General features: G+C 51.0%; 1 protein-coding gene across 2 annotated transcripts; it reads left to right on the top strand.

The window, feature by feature from the left end:
* Window positions 1-1,659: 1,659 nt before the first annotated feature.
* On the top strand, window positions 1,660-12,159 carry POP4 (POP4 homolog, ribonuclease P/MRP subunit). Of its 2 annotated transcripts, XM_010950016.3 has the most exons (7): window positions 1,660-1,899; window positions 3,669-3,721; window positions 5,478-5,701; window positions 7,077-7,154; window positions 7,335-7,396; window positions 9,043-9,144; window positions 10,098-12,159. In XM_010950016.3, the coding sequence occupies exons 1-7, from the start codon at window positions 1,893-1,895 to the stop codon at window positions 10,232-10,234; spliced, it is 663 nt and encodes a 220-aa protein (XP_010948318.1). In that variant the 5' UTR covers window positions 1,660-1,892; the 3' UTR covers window positions 10,235-12,159. The 2 variants fall into 2 exon arrangements, with proteins under 2 accessions (XP_010948318.1, XP_010948319.1); XM_010950017.3 differs by lacking the exon at window positions 9,043-9,144.
* Window positions 12,160-13,842: the final 1,683 nt, after the last annotated feature.

Here is a 13,842-nt window from a genome sequence, read left to right as displayed (position 1 = left end):
ATTTGTTTAATGACTGCTTGGTATTCCGTTATATGTTATATATATGTACCATACTATATAGTTCCCAAACTTAATTAATCCTCAACAAAATCACTTGGGAACATTCTTTAAAAATACACCTATCTCCAGGGATGGCAAGGAATATGAATTTTTGAAGCTTACCCTGTGATTTTCATGCATTTAATTAACCTAATTAATTAGCACATAGTTTGTTTAATCCACTATTTTCAAGTAATTTTGGAACCTCTGCTAAAAGACAATCACAATACTAATACCTATGAAGACAGGTATCTCTCTGCATACATAGACAAGCATTTCCTGAGGATAATAAAGTGGCTTGTTTGTCTTTTAAAAAGATCTAGTGATCAGGGAACTATGGAGAAACTGCAGCTCTGGGAGTGCTCACCCCACCACAATCAGGGAATTCTAGGGAAGACTGGCAGTCATCCAGAGCTGCCTTGGCTACTCAAGAAGGGGTCAATTGGAGTTAAGAGTCCTAAAAACTGTAAAAGAGCTCTCAGAACGGAGTTCTGCCTTCTCCCTTATCCCCATAATCACAAAGGTCCTGCACAAAAGGGCCCCCTTGAGTACTGCACTGAAATTGATTCTTGCTGTCTTCTGCTGTTTTACACCATTTTAAAATATGCATTTGGTAGTTCACATAGTATGGATCCCCAAGAGCAGATTCTCAAACTTAGTCCCATAGCCTCCCAGGTGTTTCCAGGCATCTGCCAGTGCAATTCTGTGTGTCTGTTTTGATGGTAGTATACATACAAAGCAAACGCTTGACAAGTCACTCAATTTCAGGGCCTGCAGTCATATGTTTACGATCAAAATGGCACAAGTCATCACCCAAAAAAACTTAAACCAATGTTTCTCAAACCAGGATGCGTGGACATACTCCCAGAGTTCCCAGAGAAATGTTTTTCCTTTAAAAGGAGGCTATTTCATACTGAAAGTTGAGAACTACTACAAAGACCACGTTGCTTTTCTCTCTTGAGCAGCTCCCAGCCGAGGCCCAGCACTCGGCAAAAGCTAAGGCTGCAGTTCTGCGCAGGACCCCCGTAGCTTCTAAGAGGTCTCCACCAGGCCTTCCAGGCACACTACTTGAACCCTTCCCCAGGGGAATGAGAATCAGTTCCTTGCCTTTTACCTTATTGACAGGAACTAATATTACGGGTTTCGAGAAGACTCACAGACCATCAACCCCAAACCCATTCACAGTACACGGGAAAAGCTGAGGCCCTGAGACGGGACGTGCCTTAAGCGAGGTCACACAGCTAGCTAGCAGCAGAGACAAAGCAAGAATGTAAGCCTCCTATCCCAACTTCAGTGCCTCGGCTGATCTGTAGAGAGCACTGATTAGAAACCCCAGAGACCTCATTTCCACCACCACCACCCCCCCCGTCCCATTTCCACCCTCCCCTGGTCCCCAGCCTCCCTCGCGTCAAGTCGTCGGCTCGCCTCGCCCTATTCCAGGCCTTCACAAGCATTCCATACTCCCCAACTCCAATCCTACAGCTTCTGGCCTTCCCCCGCCTACGAAACACACAAACTGAGACAGCCGCACCAAGCAGATAGCCCCGCCAGAACCGCCGTGCTCCGCCAAGCAGCGGAGTCCGCCCCGTGGCGCATGCGCCACCGTAGGTCGGCGCGCGCCGGTGACGTCACGGGCGGCGCCATCCACGAGCTGGGAGCCTGCGACTCCAGCTGCTGGTGGGACCGTGTCTGTCTGTCGACTTAGCCTATTGGGCGACCTTGGGCACAGGAAACTCTCCACCGCCAGCTCTGACGGGACAGGCTCTGGTGATCGAGGGCTGCTGAAGAAAGTAGAGAGGAGTGAGCGACGCCTGAAGGAGACGTCAGCAGAGCGCACCGGAAGCAGTCCGAGAATGAAGAGTAAGCAGGGTTGAGGGCCACGAAATTGGAGAGGGGTGGATGTAGAGAGTCGGAGACTAGATGTAGGTGTTGGTGGGTGAAAAGGGTCGCTGCGGAGTCCGAACGGAACTGCTGTGGGAATTGCCCTGCCTTACATAAGTGAAACTGAGGCCCGGAGTCCCAGTTGGCCTGACTCAGTCTTGGAGCTAGGGATTGATGTCAGAGTTGGCCCCAGGCAGATTCTCTCAGGGGGCTGCTCAGTGGTGCTAGAGAAGGGCCCAAGGCCTTAGCCCGACTTGGCCACTACCTCCCTGGGTGGCGTGGCCAAGGCCCTGGCCCTCTCTGCAATCCGGTTTACAATTTTGTAAGGTACTGATAATGGTACCTGCCCAGCATGCTGTGTGTGAACAACCCTACTGATGTAAAGCACAGGAAGCGTGCTGGGGAGTAATATCACTAACCCAAGGCTTTGGGAGCTGAGCAGAGGAGAGATGTGCCACAGAAGGGGAGCAAGCACCCAGTACAGTTAGAAGCAAGGGAGTGACACCGTTAAAATTGGATTTTAAATTCCACCTCTGCCACTCCCTACCTGTGTGATCAAGTTAAGTATCTCAGCGTATCTGAACTTCAGTTTTCTCAGTGCATAATAGGAATAATAACTACTTTAAAGGATGCTTGAGAAAGTATAATGTGATAAAATATATGTAGCTTTTAATCAGGGGCATGGCAAGTAACCAGTACTCAGTAACTGTTAGATGTCTATCGTTACAGGAAAAAAAAAAAAAAAAAAAAGACTACCAGGTCTAATGCTAGGCACCTGTAACCAGTGCAAAGTCATTTCTGGGGTCCCAGGCCCTGCAAGTTGCTCTCTACCGACAAGTTTTAATCCCTATCTTCCATTTGCGGGAGAACCAGACTCTGTATATAAAACTTGTAACCACTTTGGTTTGCTTGTTCAGATGTACTCAGGGAAGCACAGTGGAACTGGGGTGGAATTTACAGAATGCAGTGTGAATCAGAATTTCCAGTCTTTTGGCCCTTGAACCAAGCCTTTGTGTCATTCTTATCCCATTCACACCCATGCTCTGTTCCAGTGCTGTGGTTTTCTTCTTAAGACAAATTAAGAAATAGGAGTATGAAAGTTTTTACAGGTTGAAACCACATTGAGTAATACATATTTTGAGCTTGAAGAAAGATCTGCCGTATTTTATCAGTTTAGGACACCATCAACTGTATGATACATCTCAGTTTCATAGATACTAAAATGTGAGAAGGTCTGTTTTTAGACATCTAACAGTCAAAAAATTGTAATGGTTCTGACCGTCTTCATCCTGGAAAGCCCCGCCACATAACTTTTAAATAAGTTACATCATTAGACTTTTAGATCAACTGCTCAGGCTCCTAACCATAGTATTTTAAACCAGTGCAACTCCGGGCAGTGTCTCCTGAGATGCAGTAGCATCTGAGAACTTGTTAGAAATGCAGGATCTGAGTGTGGGTCCCAAGAACCTACATTTTAATAAGGTCCCAGAGCTTCTGATACACATTAGCGTTTGAGAAGCACTATTTTAGAGCACACCACTGGAACTTCGAGGGTGGTGGGGCTGAAGGGTGGGACAAGGGGCATCCAAGAAGGCTTTGAGGTTGTGCTCTTTGTCCTAACCCCATCTTCTTCTATCTCTGAATGAGCGTCATTATTTTCATAGTTATAAACATTTTAGACCTTATAGTCATAGCCAACAGGAATGATCATTTCTTGTTTTGTTTTTTTTTTTTCTTTAATCCCCCAGGTGTGATCTACCATGCCTTTTCTCAGAAAGAGGCGAAAGAGTTGGATGTTCAGGTACAGTGCTTGGCAGGAGGTCGGGGGCAACAGAGGTGATGACAGAGATGACTCAGTGACTTCTAAACCTTTAGTGTTGTTTTAGATGTCCTCTCCCACGTTTTACCCCTCACATTTCCAGCAGATGTGTTAGGCTTAATCAAGGTCTGTTGTTCTGCTGGCCTTCTTTCCCATTATACCAGAGTCAAGTTTGGTTAACTGGGACTTCTTGATCTGTGTCATCTCCCACTGTGTAGGGGACACCAGACTATACCCACCTGAAACCTGCCATGGCAAGCACTGTCATTTGACCTTGTTATAGTGCCCCCTTCACTCCTGAAGAGAGCACGCAGATCATATTGCATAAGTGTAATTTCTGGATTAGATCTAGATGGTAGAAACATACTTTATGAGTTTAGAAAAAGCTTCACTGGTGACTCATAATGAAGGAGTTACTTTGAAATTAATATTTTGAAATACTAATATACCTTTATTTGGCTTCTCTATGAAAGATGGGTATTTTCCCCCTTTTTTTAAATTGAAGTATAGTTGATTTACAATGTTGTATTAGTTTCTTGTATACAGCATACACACACACACACACACACACACACACACATATATATATATATATATATAAAACTGAATATATATAAATAAAGATGGGTATTTAAATGGTCCACTTAGGTATTTAAAGAATCAAATAATTATCCTTTTACAGTAATAATAGTGATGCAACTAAAAGTACAAAGCTGAAGCTGACTGCCCTTCTGTCCATGGCTACTTGAAGACTGTGTGTTATCTTCATCCCTACCTCCCACCCGCCACTGTGCCCGATTCTCCCCCATGAAGGGAGAGCTTGATTACTGTTGACACATTAGCCTCAAGGTGTTTGCAGACTGGTTAGTGCAACAGAGATTCAGGAAATGGCCCAGCCAAGAGGGGGGGACCTCAGTAGACAGTGCTCCCTGGGGCTGTGGCAGGCATGAAGGCAGAGACACCTGAGTGAGGACTAGGCTGGTGGAACTCCAGCTTGACAGACAGGATGCTTGGAGGTTGTTTTGAAGAATTACACACAATTTTGACAGTTACTTTGCCAGGAAGTCCTCTCAGAGCAGCTGCTCAGTCACAGTCATATGACGCTCCGCTCTGTGTGGAAAAGAGTGAACACGTGGGGCTAAGATACGCCGACAGTTTCTTTCCCCAAGTGATTCCAGAGCAGACTTGGAGAGTAGCCATGTGGCGTCCACCACAGTACTCAAGTAAAAAGTATCGCAGTGTGTCAAAATCCCTTCCTGCTGCGGCTGGGCCCACCGGGAGTACTTGGTTATGCCGATTTTACTAGTATTAGGGTCATTTCTGTTGAGTCCATGGCTTGGTTCTGTTGTGAGCTTGCCTTCCTCTGATCATGACTGTTTAAATACTGTTTTCATACATTTCTCAAGCTTTCCTTCCTGCCAAGGATGAGAGAAGTCTTTTCTTCCAAATATAATGGTGTTATTTATTTTTTGTCATCAGAGTAACCTCAGAGAAGTGAGGTAGGAAGTTGGAGGTTGACATGGCAGTCACAAATTGGCATTTGCACGTGACTTTCATATCTGGCCAGCTATGGGTAGCAAACACTTGGCAGATGAGAGGCTGGGTGATCCTCAGTGGGTCGATGGGTGGGTCTGCAAAGGCAGTACAACTGCTGTTGCGGTGGTGGAGGGGGGTGGCCCTGGGGTCCTGGGTAGCCCAACCAGGGCAGTGAGCACCACACCATCTTATCCCCGTGCAGCACCCAGGAACCCAGCGGGCCGAGGCCTTCGTGAGGGCCTTCCTGAAGCGGAGCATGCCCCGCATGAGCCAGCAAGCCCAGGAGGACCACCTGCAACGCAAGGCTGTTGTTCTGGAGTACTTCACTCATCGGAAGCGGAAGGAAAAGAAAAAGAAATCCAAAGGCCTCTCTGCTAAGCAGCGGAGGGAGCTGCGGCTCTTTGACATTAAACCAGAGCAGCAGAGGTATGCCAGGCCTCTCCTGCCTTTCCACCCCAGCAGCTTGATCTTCCTAGCACTGAGTGTGGACTTGGAAGTCTAGGTAGCCTGGGCTCCACTTAAGCTAAGAGAGCCTCTCCCACTTCTGCCGCAAGGGGGCAGCCTTCCTTTACCAGTTCAAAGTGGGTTTGGCTTTTCTGCTGGGCTTGTGTCCTAGCCTTAAGAAATGAGACCTGTTCCATAAGTGGGTCTATTGCCCATGGCAACAGGCTATTTGTCTTTCAGTTTTCTTAGAAAAAAGAGGAACTGACATTTCTTAATATGTATCTCTTTGTAGCCTTTACTAGCAATAGACACAATCACCCATTGGGGTTTTATTTCCAAAGAACGCACTGCCCACGTGTTTCAGAAGGTTCTGAAAGAGACACATCACTCTCTGTGGGAGGACGTGTTCCTCCCTCCAGCTGATGCTCCATCCCTCCCTGGCCACATTTCAGCATTTGCATGTCTTAGGACTGTTCCTAGGATTTTCTTCAAGGTCTGTAGCCAAATAGCCTCCCACATCCCACAAGATGGAGTCTGTCACTTTGTTCATGGCCCCTCTCACAAAATCAGCTGGGCTTTGGGAGGAGGCAGGGACTGCTGCCTGCCCCGAGTGTTCCTCACTCTTGTCCCCACTGACAGAGTCCACTTTGGGTTGAGCTGGAGGCTCTCATTTCTCTAACCAGTAGCTTTGTTGAATGGATTCCTGACAGAGCACTAGGGAGGCCCCTTTGGGGTCCTCTTACCTGACCCTCCCCTTCACCCCACTATTTCTCACTCACCCTCCAGACAGACTTGTCACCTTGCACAGGGACTTATGACAACCAGCAGCTCCTGTTTACTGAGGGCTTACTGGGTTCAGCTTACTGTAACAGAAAACCTCAAAATAGCAGTGGCCTAAACGAGACTGAAGTTTATTTCTGTCTTAGGAAAAGAAATCCAGATGAATGCCAGCCTGGACTGGTGTGGCAGGCAGTTCCATGGCCATCAGAACACCAAGAGTGTAGCCTTGGGGGCATCCTTGCTGCCCACCCTCTTTAGATGTTGCTTCGTGGTCTCAGATGTCAGCTTGAGCTCCAGCTGTCACGGCCGCATCTAGCCAGCAGGAAGGATGAAGGGGGAAGAGAGGCAACGCCTTCCTCTTCTCATTAGCAAAAAAGCCTTGAGAGGTTTCTACCAGAGAGGAAACTGAGGTTTGAGAGGTGAAAGTACTGGATTTTAGGGAGGTTATCCAGAGTAGAACTAGGATTTGCGCCCAGGCCCCAGTGATCTGGGTCATGATCCTTGGCATAACTCTTTGGATGTTACAATCCCAAGCTCACATTGCCCAACTTTTTACCTCTTTCTGACTTTGCCACAGGTACAGTCTTTTTCTCCCTCTGCATGAACTCTGGAAACAGTACATCCGGGATCTGTGCAATGGTCTCAAACCAGACACGTGAGTTGCAATTCTAAAGCCTTGCCCTTTGGAGGTAGAGCCCAGGTCTTAGGGTCGTTGTAAATGCTGCCTTCAGAGCCTGCTGTCAGCATCGCCTGGCTGCAGGAGTTGGTAGACCTGTTCGCTGCTTTCAGAATTCTTTCTCGTGGTACGCTTTAAGGGCTTCTGTTTACGTCGTAGGCAGCCACAGATGATTCAGGCCAAGCTCTTAAAGGCAGATCTTCATGGCGCTATTGTCTCAGGTAATTTTTCTCAAAGCACGTCATCTGGATGCCCAGGCCATCACTCGGGCCAACATAGCACTGTGTCATGGTATTAGATACGTTCCTTGCCATGCGGACGTCCCCACGTCGCCAGCACTGAGGGTGGGAGGTGACTGTAGCTGTCTTGGCCAGTGCTGGCCACTTGTTGGACACTGTCAGTGTTCTCGGTGCACCTTCTCCACACAGAGACCCTGCCGGTATCCCAAAGGGCACAGCAGCTGATGGCACTCCCCACAGCCTGGTATCTTGAACAGTCCCGTGGTTTTTAAATGTCAGCTGTGGGCCGACAGTTCCCAAGTTGTCATCTCCAGCACAGACCTTTCCCTTGAACTCCTGAATCCAGCTGTCCACTGGACACACAGTGCCGGACGTGCAGCAGGAACTGCAAAATTTACATACCCAGAACAGGGCTCTGGGCCCCTCGGCTGATCAGCGCCTCCCCGGGTCTTCCCCATCTCAGTCCCCACCAGGAATCACTACTGGCAGCGCCCCCGAGCGCCACTGATAGTCCTGCCGCTGTTTACCCTGCTTGCTCAGGCCAAGGCCCACCTCCAGCCCATCAGCGCGCCCTAACACCCAAACCTAAGGCGCCACCGCCTCCCCTGGGTTACAGCAAAGCTGCCTGACCCTCTGCCTCTGACACACTGCCCCTCCCCTGACCGGGCGGCTGGAGTGCAAGTTTTATAGCAAATCAAGCTGTGTCCTTTCTGCCTCCTTACTGTGGTCCAAATGCCCTGTCCAGCCTCCCTGGGCACCAGGTCTAATCACAATGGCAGCTTTCTGCTTCTCACCAGACCTGGCCCTGCCTCAGGCCCTTTGCTTCTTCCTTCTGCCCAGAGTGTTCTGTGTGCTCACAGACTGACTCTTGTTACCCAGGTCCCTACTCAGATGTCACTTCCTAGGGGCCTGCCACCACTAAAGGTGACCCTGCCCCCACCCCTATACCCTGTCCTTTTTTCATAACACTCATCACTATCAGAAAATACAGTTGTCTGGTTTGGTACACAGTACCCCTCCCCCTATTAGAACAGCAGGTCCATGAGAGCAGAACCCAAGACTGTCTTGTTCACCTCCCTAGGACAGTGCCAGGCACATGTCAGGGGTTCTGTGAATGTGTGTTGCCTGCTTTGCAACATGGGTCGGGGGAGGCGAGGGCCTGCTGCCTGTGGTGGCAGCTAACTGCTGGGTGGTCTGTAGTGGGATGCCATTCTTGCCACCATTCAGGAGGTTGTGGGAAGACATGTTTATTCAGGTCCCATAAATGAGACCTGGCCTTGCCAGGGCAACCTGACTGTGGGCCTTGGTGGTGCTGGATGCACATGTGACCTCTTGGCTCCACTATCCTGCCAGGGCCCCTCTGGCTGCAGGCCCTCCAAAGGACACCTTATCAGAGCAGCCCGGAGGCTACAAAGCCACCCGCAAGGGATTGAGACACCTGGATGCTCATTCCACTTAGCCCCTGCCCAGCTGAGGATCCTCCGCCTCCCCCTGCCCCTCTGGGCGCTCTTTCTTCCTCTGCTGGCTCAGGGTTGGGACCAGGACCCCCAGCTCCCGAAGGCCTAACTGCCTGTGGCTCCCTCAACACTGCAGAGGCCTGAGCCCTGAACAACCTTTTTCCTTTGCAGTCACAAAATCCAAATGCCCCTCTTACGTGGGCGTTACAGGAATCCTTCTACAGGAAACAAAGCACGTTTTCAAAATTATCACTAAAGAAGACCGCCTGAAAGGTACGGAACTGGATCTCTGAAGGTGCCTGGGGCTGCGGCACCCCGGCTGATTTGTCAGCCCTTTGCTCCTGGTTCTCAGGGTCGGTCTGGCTTCTCAAGTCAGCACAGATTGTAGGTACCTGCCGATCTTATGTCCCAGGCCTGCAGAGGCCAGCCCAGCACCCAGGGCTCTCCCTGAGGCTCTGGTGAGCCCAGCCAGCAGCCTGGAGCAGATAAGATCAGAGGAAGGAAGGTTTGCTTGTCTGGGCTTCCAGACACCTGGGTCTGTTGCCCAGACTGGGACCCTTCCCCTGCCCAAAGGCTGCTGCCTCGCATTGGGTGTAGCCAGATACCAGGGAGGAAGCTAAGGTAGCCCCTGCTCCTGGAGTTTGAGGAGCCGCACCCTTGGTGGTGACGCGGGTTCCAGGGAAGCAAGCGCGGACCCACCGGCCTGGTGTGCTGGGGCTCACTGTGCTGGCTGGGCGGGCAGCCGGTCTGTCGGGGTTTCCACACCCCCAATTTCAAAACCACACTGAGGTTTTTCTTCCTGTAAGTTTTGAGCTTGGTTTTCTTGCTGCTTTCTTCCATTTCCCTATATATTCTGCTCTCATTTTAAACCTCAGAAAGTGGTATACAAGTTTCCCCAATAAGCATAAAGCTGTGCGTCATCTGAAAGTTATGTGGTAAGACCTGTTTTGGGCAGTTTTTCTGAGAGTTTCTGGTTGTGGGAGTTTGGTTCAGAGCCTTTGACCCTGAAAATTAGGTGTTGAGTTATATGTAAAACGTGACTAAATTGGCTTTCTTGGCAGAATAGCCCCCTGTAATCCTGGTGTGTTACCTCTGTGGGTTCCCCCATTTCCCATTAGCTTTTCATATGTTCTGGTATGAACATCTTAGGAATAATATTCTTCATAAAAGTGAACTTACTACCAGGATTCTTTTCCTCATCCTTTTTCTCCTGCTTTTTTTCTCAGTTATCCCCAAGCTAAACTGTGTGTTCACTGTGGAGGTCGATGGCTTTGTGTCCTACATTTATGGGAGCAAATTCCAGCTGCGGTCAAGCGAGCGATCTGCAAAGAAGTTCAAAGCAAAGGGAACAATTGACCTGTGAGCTCCTGCTGCCTAAAGAGATTGTTTATGACAGCTGAGAATTGGAAGCACCCTGAACGAATGCCCATTGTTCAGGAAAGAGATGATCAGGCCAGTTCTGGTTACAGACCACCTCCAGCCAGTTTAAATCAGAATTAAGGACAGTTTACCATCTGGGAAGAAGTACACTGTACTGGGCACAGTGGTCGGGGGGCCAGGGGTCTGTCTTTATAGGTGCCCTTGTTTTTGTGTCTCTCCCATGGAGAGAAAAGTTTGGCGGAAAACTTCAGGATTAACACATTGACTTGAATACTGGGATTAACTGATTTTTTATTAAATAGTGGGATTATTTGGGTTTTTTTTTTCTTTCTTTTTCCGTGTTTTTGGAATGTTCTATGTTGAATCCATTGTTTATGTAATAGTAAAATATGCATGTGGGCATGAACAGGCTACAGAAAGATTTCTGCAGCACAGCCAGGATGGAAGGGGAGGCCCAAGGCTGCGCCTGGGTCTGCCTTTACTTCCGCTCTGTGGAAGCTGCCAGCAGGCACCGTGTCTTACGAGTCAGGGGTACCCTTCATCTTTGACACGTCACTTTAAGTCATGGCTGCCATCGAACTCTCTGACCTGAGGTTTACTTTGCTCTTCCAAGAAAGTTGAAGAGGAATGAGTGGTGAAGTCGCCGAGTAACATAGGGCCCATTCGGGGTTTAGAAAACTGGTGCAGTCCACAACAGCAGAATGCTGGGCCCAGGGGCGTTTATTAATGGTTGCTCCGGTGTAAGGCACTTCAGACTACAGAGTGTGCTCATTCCTGAGTGCGTTAGGCTCCAGGGGAAGGTAGGCTGAAGGCCAAATGAGACTGCAGCTCTTCCCAAGGTCTAACGTGCTAGGAAAGCCTCAGTCCCCAGCAGTGGCACCTTTGTTCCATTTTTGCTGCCAGAAGGCTTGGCTCTGCAGTCTGCCCGCAGCCCTGTGTGGCAGTGTGCCTGTGGGCCAGTAGATGGGGCCCTTCTCTGCAGGGCCTGAGTGCAAACTGGCCAGGTGATTCCGGGGCAGGGACCAGCCTTCCGAGGTCTGCTATTGGGAGAACCACATGGCTCAGAAGGCCGTGTCGCCCCTTTCTTTTGACAAGCAAGTGTTTGCTGGCCAACAAGGTGAGGCCAGAAGCATTCCTGGTGACAAAATGGCAGCAAATCACGTGGTTTTTCTTCCACAACAAGAAAAGCAGCGATGACAGAGGCTTCGCTTTCTCCGCATTTCACACTTGGACTCTACACTGGACGAGAAACTCCGTGGTGGAGAAGGGACCCGGAAACACTGACTTTGCAGCAGGAGCGCAAGAAGGCCCAGCTGTACCTCTACTCCCCCCAACTCCGAAGGCCAGGCGGGCCCGGAGTCTCCCACGGACCTGCCCGGCGGCTGCACCCCGCTTCCGCCTGCGCGTGGTGTTCCTCAGCAGCAGGGTCTGAGTCTCCTTGGGTGCTCTCTCCAGTCTGGCCGTCGCTGCCAGTGGTTCAGAGCCGAGTCCCAGCACCACCTCAGGCAAGGCAGCCTGACCCAGCGACAGCCCCGGTGTGCAGCCACGAGGAGACTCGGGCTCATACGCTCCCTTGCCCGGGGCCTCACCACCTGCCAGAGGTAGAGCTGGGATTTGAACCCTGCGTTGTAGCTCCGGCACCATGCCTTTGACGAGGGCGTGACCGCAAGGATGAGAAGATACTGCCGAAGTACGCAGTGTGGTCCCCTTCTTACCGGGGTTCCCACCGAGGAAATCTCCGCCTCCCGTGTGGGACGGCTCCAGCTGTCTGAAGGTACCACGTGGTACCAGCGTAGGTGCTGTAACGTCCTAAAGCCCACCGCTCTCACCCACCCCTCCGCGATGGGAAGGGCGGCCAGTGTTGTGTAAACATACAGTTGTTTTCCAGAAAAGTTGTTGTAATCACTTGCCATGTGAAATCTGTTTCTCATTTGGCGCAGACTCAAGTTTCCATGTGAGTAGCTGTTTAATTTGTAGACTTCTCTCCCCCCACCCCCCGCCCAAGGAGACTCGGTGAGAGCGCTCACCTGCCACGAAGCTGGTGCTGTACATGCCGGTTTCTGGGATGCCCTGTTGTCCCCGTGGCCCGCTTAGGGGTCACTAGGTCCTGTGCCTCGAGGACCATGCCGTCCTCCCTGGCAGAAGATGGGGTGAAGAGAGCTCAGGCCATGCTGGCCGCTGGCTGTGAGTGAGCATTCCTGACGAAGCTGTGCTGACCGCTGCACGGGGAAGTGGATCAGGGCTGGCCGTGTCCCCACGGCTGCGGCCCAGGGCTTGTCACGGAGGGCAGTGTGGTACTTTGCAGTCCTCTCTCTCCCATCTCCACTGTCCAGAGAGCAGGACCCTGGCAGAGCTGGGGCCTCAGACACACAGGACACCGGTGAGACACAGATAAATCTGCCGCATGTCTAAACCTTCACGCACGGGGGAACCCTGTGCCTGGAGAGGCCCGTGAAGCAGCAGAGTGATTAATGTAGTCCAACCTCGGGATGGGACGGAGGCGGCTGCAGGGCCAGGAGACACCGGTGTGGTGACCCTCTCTTCCCCAGAGAGCTAGTGGGCCCCAGCCCTTTACCTTCCCCAGGGCCAGGTCTGTGGAGGACACAGCCGCAGTGCGGGGCCCTCGGAGGACAGGCCAGAGCCTCTCTAGGGCAGGAGAGGCATGAAGCCCCTGAAGGGGAAGGAGGCGGCGTGGGCCGTGGCCAGTGTATTAGCCCGGCCTGTCGTAACAACATGCTGCAGATGGGCGGCTTAACAGACATCTCTTCTCTCACTGTTCTGGAAGCTGGAAGTCCAAGATTAGGGCGCTGTCAGGATTGCTGTCTGGTGAGAGCTTTCTCCTTGGCCACCTCGCTCATCCTCACGCAGCCTTCTGTGTGCACTCAGAGGCAGATCTCCAGTGTTTCTTCCTCTTATAAGGGCACCAGTCCTATGGGATCAAAGCCCCTCTTTATAACCTCATTTAATTGTAATTACCTCCTTAAAGGCTCAGGGCTTTGACACAGGAATTTGGAGGGGGACATCATTCAGTCCACGACAGCCATGGAGCTGTCCCAGCTGGGACAGACAGGTTGTGCCCCCCGGCCTGGCCCCCATCCTCAGACACCAGTCGGCCTGGCCTTCCTACGCCTCAGTATGGGGTGCTTGGACCATTAGCCAGTTCAGGCAGCCCAGCTACTGGACCCTGAGCTCCCACTACCAGTGGATTCCATGACTTGCTCATGGAACTTGGGTTCACCTGCTCCCTCCAGTACCAGGAACTCTGGGGGTGCCAGGTTCCCTTATATTTCTGCAAACAGCTGAGCTTCTCTTCCGTCGTCCTCTAGTTAGGGCCAGGCACAGTCTGGTTGGGGGAGGACATGCATACACAGGCGGGCAGGATGGGCAAGGGAGGCTCCCTAGAGGAGGCAGCTCTGGATCCAGGCACCTGTGGGATGTGAAGAGTGTGGTCACACAGAGGCTCAGGGTTCGGGACCAGCAGGAGGAGAGGCAAGGAGGGCCGAGGGGCTACAGCTGCCAGTCTCAATCTCAGGAGACGCCCAGTTTACCTGTGGGAGGGGAGAGATGGTGGGAGCTGCTAGAAGAGTTCTA

The sequence above is a fragment of the Camelus bactrianus genome, chromosome 9 (assembly GCF_048773025.1).
Source record: "Camelus bactrianus isolate YW-2024 breed Bactrian camel chromosome 9, ASM4877302v1, whole genome shotgun sequence".
NCBI lineage: Eukaryota > Metazoa > Chordata > Mammalia > Artiodactyla > Camelidae > Camelus > Camelus bactrianus.
This window is presented reverse-complemented; position numbering and strand designations above follow the sequence as displayed.